Raw genomic sequence first — 7451 nt, 5'->3', positions numbered from 1 at the left:
TAGTCGTATACAAGAAAGCTAGACATTTTTTTTTTGTAGTTTTTCATTGCAACATTTCAGAAAAAACTAGGTATTTTAATACTGGATTTGTATCTTTACAATATAAAAATACAGACCGATATTAATCAAAATTGATGGAAAATGCGCGGGAAAATTACAAATTATTTTAAAAGAATTTTTGGAAATTCTTTGATTTTTTTTTCACATGGTCGAACTGACCATTTTTATCTAAGCCGACTATCTGGCCCAGTGAACAGTGGAGCACTCTCCACTATTCATATGCAACGTGAACAGTGGAGTGGCTATAGGGAAAGATCAAGAAAAAGAAGAAGGAAGTTGACTTGTCAGTGTGATTACTATCAATAACTCCTTCACTAAAGCATGTTTTATAATAACATATCTAATAATATAAGATACCTTTCATTAATGGTAAATGTTCATCTTAAATACAGGCCTATCACATAAATAAAAAGATTGATTGATGAGTTTAAGTACTGTAATTAGAAGGACAAAGAGAGAGCCAAGCTTAGAAAAGAGATGTTGGTTCAGTCCAAATTAGAACATTGTTTGGTAATTGGGTCATATCTGGAGCTATAAATCTCGGATTTAGGTCTGCTTTATATGGATGGAAAGCTAAGACATGGGTCTAAAACTTTCATGTGGAGTCCAAGATTTAGAAAGGTTGTTTTCAAGTCCAAATTATAGCAATGGAGAAGTTTGAAGCTGTCCTGCAGCCCAGACACTGTTCAGTGTTCAACCCATATCTTGAGTTCTAGAAGTCCATATGACCTTAATATTTTTTTCCTGGAAAGCTGAGACAATTTGCTAGAACTTTCATGGTAAATTTGGTTCAAATTCGGATGTTATCAATGATATTTTGTTCAAACAAGAAGATAAGGATTGTCATCAAGTCAAAATGTGGCCACCCACTCAACAATTAGTCATCAAATCAATAATTTTAAATTTTGGCCTATAAAAGTAGGTATTTGCCATGCATTTAGGCATCTTAGTTGTTAAGATCAAGATTATGCTCTTTATTTATTTCTTTATATTTTTGTAATGTTTAAGTTTTATTTCATGTTATATTTTCCTTAATCTCTTATTTATGCTTTTCATTTCCTTTACTATACTTATGTTCTTATGTTGTTTATTTATGTTTATCTTCTTCATTATGTTTAGCTAAGTTTATTATGTCAATGTGAAAAGATTTCACTAATGGTGTTAGAATAGGTATAATATAAACTCAACATGAACTTCAATGTTTATATCCAAGAAAGTTTGTTATTAACATGTCTTATCTTTTTATCTTACTAATTCTTAATACCTTGCTTGTTAAATGGTTAATCTAGATTTGTGTTGTATAACACTTAGTACAACAAATGATTGGCACTTTTACAGCCAACTGCATGGTATAACCTATACCTATGCTATGAAAGGAATTTGATTTGTTGTTAATATAAGTTAACATCATGAATTCCTGACAATATTTAGAAGTATGGTGTTACTTAAATAAGATAACTAATATGATCATGTTAAAAATTTAAAATGAACTATTAAGGATAAATCATCCGATTGGAACCTCATTTGTGTGCGGTTTCCAGTTGATTAATAAAAATAGTTTACACTATACTTATTTCTAATACTATTAGTGGATCCTCTAACCTTGATAATTTTTTTTATCATTGTTTAACCTTACATCAATATCCCATAAAATTCTCATAAACTTTATGTTTTATTAAATATATATAGTATTTGTAATTTATATAGTTCACCTCCCTGTGGTTCGATTCCGGTCTTGCCGGCTTATTTATTACTTCGACACTCCTGCACTTGGGAGAAGACATCAATCTTTCAGTCGTGTCATAGTGTTGGTGGCTCATGGTGATTCTGGTGGCGGTTCTTAGTTTCTACTTTTCTTCTTCCCTGCTGCTTTTGGTTATCTCTGATTCTTCCCTCTATTTTTTTGTTCTTATCCCTTTATTCTTTGGCAATGGCGGTAGTGACTGTGAACTGATTCTAGGCAACGATCCTTCTTCTTCTATCCTCTACTTCTTTATGCTTTTTTCTTCCTCTGTTTTTCATTCCCTCTGTCAACAATGTTCTCCCCTTATTACAACGGCTTCATGGCAGTGTTGTTGTTTTTGTTGGTTCATAGTGGCAGCTTCCCGGTGGTAGATGATAGTTCGCAGTGGCTTTTCCCATGTTCTCTTCTGTTACTTTCCTGGTTTACTTTCTCCTTTTTTTTTTTTTATCTTTTTGTTCTTTATGGTTTTTCTTCATCTATTCATTTCCTTTGTGTTTTTTGTTATCCTCTGTTTTACTCTTTTCCCTCTCTCTTTCGTTCATCCTCTTTTCCCAAAATCCCCCTTTGTTTGGTATTTTTCATCCAATATTTATAAGCATAAGGAGAGGGAGCCACCTTGCCCTGTCCAGTCATGGGGACAGGGAAGGGTGGCTAGGGCGGCCTCTGTGTAGCTACCCAGAGCTGCTCGCAGGGCATGGCTTCCCCGCCCCTTCCATAATGGTGATAGGCCATGAGATGTGGGTTATATCAGTTTTTATGGAAGTGGGGAAGGAGAGAGAAGGTGGGGGGAAAAAGAATAAAAAAAACTTCTTCTCCTCTGCCTCTGTGTTAACAAGGAAAGAAGAAGCAGCACACTACCGTTCAAAACGACTTCCATTATTTTCTTCCTCCATTTCTTTTCTTTTTTTTTTAGGTTGGAAAAATAAATAAATTTGGTGAATAACCCAAAAGGGGGTTATGAAAGACATAAAAAATGAAATCCCAAGTTATATATATGCAAGACAAGTACAAAGTATTCTAGCATCTAGGTTGAAACATGTTATGCCAGAGGTCATCTCTCATCATCAAAATGCTTTCATCAAAGGGAGGCAAATTTTTGACAGCGTCTTGATTGCAAATGAGGTCCTTTCTTTCATCAAGAAGAAAAAGGGTAAAGCTTATCTTTTTAAAGTAGATTTTCATAAAGCCTTTGATTCGGTGTTATGGGAATATATTAATGAAATCATGGCTAGTATGGGTTTTGGTAGTAGATGGCGAGGGTGGATTATGCAATGCATATCAATGGCAAAAATGTCTGTGCTTGTTAATGGGTCTCCCACGGAGGAATTCTGCTTAGCTAAAGGCCTACGCCAAGGAGACCCTCTCTCTCCATTTCTCTTCAACATTGTAGTCCAGGGATTGAGTTGTATGTTGCAGCGTGGCTGTGATTTGGGTTTGACTTCGGGTATAAACATCGACAATTCAGGGCTTGTCATATCTCACTTACAGTTTGCGGATGACACCTTTATGTTCAGTTCAGACTCTCTATATAGCATGCAGAACATTAAACGTATCCTATTATGCTTTGAACTTGTCTCAGGGCTGAAGGTCAATTTTTATAAAAGTAGTATTGTGGGTGTGGGTGTGGGTGTAGCAGCTCATACATGTAACTTCATGGCTCAGCTTCTCAGATGTAAGCAGGATTAGTTGCCTCTCATGTATCTTGGGCTCCCCATCGGTGGAAACTTAGGAAGAGCTTCAATGTGGAATCCTATTTTGCGCAATATCAGTTGCCGGTTGGCTTCGTGGAAAGGCAGGTTCTTATCTATTGGGGGTCGTTTGTGCTTGATTAAATCTGTACTCAGCAATCTCCCCATTTAATACCTATCTATGTTCCTCATGCCTGCTACGGTAGCCTCCAAAATTGATCAGAAACTTCGATCCTTCCTCTGGTCTGGAAATGTGGAAAGACACAAAATATGCAATGTTAGCTGGGCAACTGTTACTCTTCGAAAACATGCTAGTGGTCTTGGGATTGGTTCTTTAAGGGACAAAAATACAGCTCTGCTCTTTAAATGGTTATGGAGGTTTGGGTTGGAGGAATCAAGTAGGATGTGATCAAAAGCATCCACAACACCAATTGCTCTAATCTGCTGCAGCAAGCTCCTATTCCAGGAACTGCAACTACATGGTCCTAGATTGTCAATCATTGTGTGAGAAATAATAAGTTGCAGGATATTGTGAATGAGCAAACTTTGGTTCTTATCGGAAATGGCAAGAAAACTATGTTTTGGCTTGATTGTTGGCTTAATAACCTCTGTTTAGCAGGATCACTTCCCTACTCTTTTCCAATTATCCAATGATAAAGTTGCCACCATTGCTAAGATGGGAATGTGGGAAGGGTATGAGTGGATTTGGTTTTTTTCATGGATACGTCCACTACGGGGGCACAACATTGGCTTGCTTGAACTCTATGCAATCCTTTCGATAGTACTCATGGACAAAGATGGAGAGGATAGACTAATTTGGAAGGATAATAATTCAGGAAGATTTTCAGTGAAATCTCTCTGCGGATTGTTGAGTCCAAAGCTTTCCACAAACAATGCCTACTCGTTTGCTGGAATTTGGAAAGGTATTGTCCCTCCTAAGGTAGATATATTTTGCTGGATGGCTATCATTAACAGACTCAACATCCGATGTATGTTGGTTCGAAGAGGTATCTTAGGTAGCTCGGAATCAAATTGCCCTATTTGCCTTGTTGAAGTAGAATCGGTGGACCATATTTTGCTGCACTGCCATAAGCATTGGCTCATTTGGTCCAAAATCATTAAGTGGTGGGGTTTAGTTTGGTGTTGCCCAAAGAGCTTCTCAGATATGTGGTCTCAATGGTCTTCCATGGTGCATGGTAATTTTCAGAGGAAGGCATGGTTGATGGTGTTCTTCTCAGTGGCATGGTCTCTTTGGCTCCTTCGAAATGATCTGATTTTCCAACAGAAGTCACCGGACTATGACTCAATATTCTTTCTTATTATCACCCGTCTATGTCTATGGCTAAAAGCTATTCATTCAGATTTTCCTTACTCCCCTACAGATCTGATCAGATCGGCAGATGGCTTGCTTCGGTGGTCCAATGCTCACTCTTTCAGAATTAATAATATATGGTCTCCTCCTATGATTAATAGCCTCAAATGGAATGTGGATGGCTCTTCTCTTGGTAAGCCAGGCCCCTCTGGAATAGGTGGTGTGCTGCGAAATCATCATGGCCATCTGCTCGGTATGTTCTCTGTTCCATTTGGTATTTTAGACTCTAATATTGTTGAGTTAAGGGCTATTGTCAAAGCCATTGAACTATCAGCATCTAATTGCCTCTTACACCATCAACACCTCATCATCAAATCTGACTCTGTCAATGTTATTCACTGGATGAATAATCCTCTCAGCCGTCCCTAGAAGCATCATAATTTGTTCTCCTTTGTTAATAGACTGAAAGCATATTTTGGTTCAATCACCTTCTCACATATCTTTCGTGAAAGTAATTACATGGTAGATGGCTTGGCTAAACAAGGAGTGTAGAGATCATGTGATTTTGTTGCCTGGCTTTGAATTTTCTATGGCCGGGCTATTGTTTCTTCCCCCATTATGTTTTTGAGTAATTTCTGTTTTATTTTGTAGAGGAATGTTTAGCTTCAGCTCATTCAGATGGATTTTTGTGGTTTTCTTTATCATATATATGGTTTTTTGTCATAGTATGATATTGTGTAGCTTCTGTTCTATTCCCGTCAGACTTTTACGTTTAATAATATATGCATCTTTCAAAAAAAAAAAGACAAGTACAAAGTAATCTTAATCTATATATATATATTAATTCCTTTATCTTTATTAGGGTATGCTGTAATCTTATATGACAAGCACGCCACATGGCACATGGCACGTACAACCCAATAGAACATTAAATTTTATACATAAAATAACCAATTATTTAATTTATTACCAATCATATTTTCTATATAACTATACTCATTAATCTTCTATCACCAAGATGATAAAGGAGGAATGCTTTGTTCATTTCTAAAGAAATTAGCTGGATCAACTGCGGTCTTGACTCGCACCAACCTGTCGAAGTTGTTCTTGAAATATTTGGTACCCCAAATGCTTGCTTGTCTGTAACTTGTGTTGCCTAGGTTGTTCACTCCTAGGTCAAGATCTCTATAGTTGACATATGCTTGTCTGGGATTTTTTGAAACATAAGGCGCCATGTAGCTGTAAAGCCTTCTGATCCAACTTATATATTTTGCATATGCCTCAATGCCTTCTTCATCCCAAGAGATTCCATAATGAATTTGGTATAGAGTTCCGGCTCTATGAGGAAATGGAGTGCTGGATTCTGCAATTTCGTTCATCTTTCCTCCATAGGCAGTGAATTGCAATTCAGCCGATCCGGCATCGACTTGGTCAAGCCTTTCCCATATTCCTTCCAACGCAGTTTTAGGTATAGGTTCCTTAACAAAGTCAGTTTTTCCTTTGAAAAAGCTTGTGGGTCGAGGACTCCTGTTAAGCAACACTTCCAAGGATGTATTACGAGGAAATTGAGCAAAGTAGACTGTAGACTCGATCCAACTCATTTCAATGCAATCCTCTTTCACCAAACCAAGCTCGGGAAAGCTCTCTTGCATGTATGAAAGAAGTCTATCTACCCCGCCAAGAAACAAAGAAGTGAATGCAGCTTGTATCATTGGCTTTCCTTCTTGAGTAGAGTTAGCTGATCTCCATATGAAAATTCTTGAGAATAAATCTTCCTCGAACTTTTCTATTGCGTATTGCCATTGATGAATGAGTTTTGTTGCATCTTCTTTCATTAATATTCTTGTGACATTGAAGACAGTTACAGAAGCTGGAATTGGAACCAATTCTAGTTTCCAAGCAATAACTACTCCAAAGGTATTTCCTCCACCGCCTCGAATAGCCCAAAAGAGATCTTCTCCCATTGATTCTCTATCAAGGATTCTACCCTTGACATCGATTACTTGTAGATCAATAATATGATCTACAGCGAGGCCATATTTACGCATGATCATGCCAGTTCCTCCTCCGCTAATGTGACCACCAACTCCCACCGTAGGGCAAACACCCGCTGGGAAGGCAAGAGTTCTACTTTTCTCGGCAATTCTATAGTAAACTTCGCCTAAAGTAGCCCCACCTTGAACCCATGCAGTTTTATTTGCTACATCAACAGTAACTGTTCGCATATTGATTAGATCAACAACCACGAAGGGTATAACAGCAACATAAGAGAGGCCCTCATAGTCATGGCCACCACTTCGAACTCTAATTTGCAGGCCATGTTTCTGGGAACAAGCAATGGCAGCTTGAATGTGGGCTACATTTAGAGGTGTAACAATAACTAGTGGTTTCGGGGTGGCACTTGTGTTGAACCTGCCGTTTCGTATAGAAAACTGCAAGACAGATGAATATGAGGAGTTGATTGGGGTGTAAATGACCTTAGAAATGGCGTTAGAGTTCTGATAATGAAGGCATTGAAGAAAATCCTCATGACGATCAGCTGAAGCTATCCATGAGAATGAAAACAGAAAGAGAAACAGGAATGGGAACATTGAAGAGCTTCGACAGTTCATGATTCTTAATGTTTTGTGCATATAGAAAGATGCAA

The 7451-nt window shown here is 37.7% G+C and overlaps 1 protein-coding gene across 1 annotated transcript; it reads right to left on the bottom strand.

The window, feature by feature from the left end:
- Positions 1-5638: 5638 nt before the first annotated feature.
- Positions 5639-7451, bottom strand: LOC118029359 (tetrahydroberberine oxidase-like). Its single transcript, XM_035033241.2, has 2 exons — positions 7282-7451; positions 5639-7216 (listed from the first exon to the last, which is right to left on the bottom strand). The coding sequence occupies exons 1-2, from the start codon at positions 7332-7334 to the stop codon at positions 5815-5817; spliced, it is 1455 nt and encodes a 484-aa protein (XP_034889132.1). The 5' UTR covers positions 7335-7451; the 3' UTR covers positions 5639-5814.

The sequence above is a fragment of the Populus alba genome, chromosome 1, assembly GCF_005239225.2.
Source record: "Populus alba chromosome 1, ASM523922v2, whole genome shotgun sequence".
Lineage (NCBI taxonomy): Eukaryota > Viridiplantae > Streptophyta > Magnoliopsida > Malpighiales > Salicaceae > Populus > Populus alba.
Note: the sequence above shows the minus strand (reverse complement) of the source record. Positions and strands in the feature narration are given on the sequence as shown.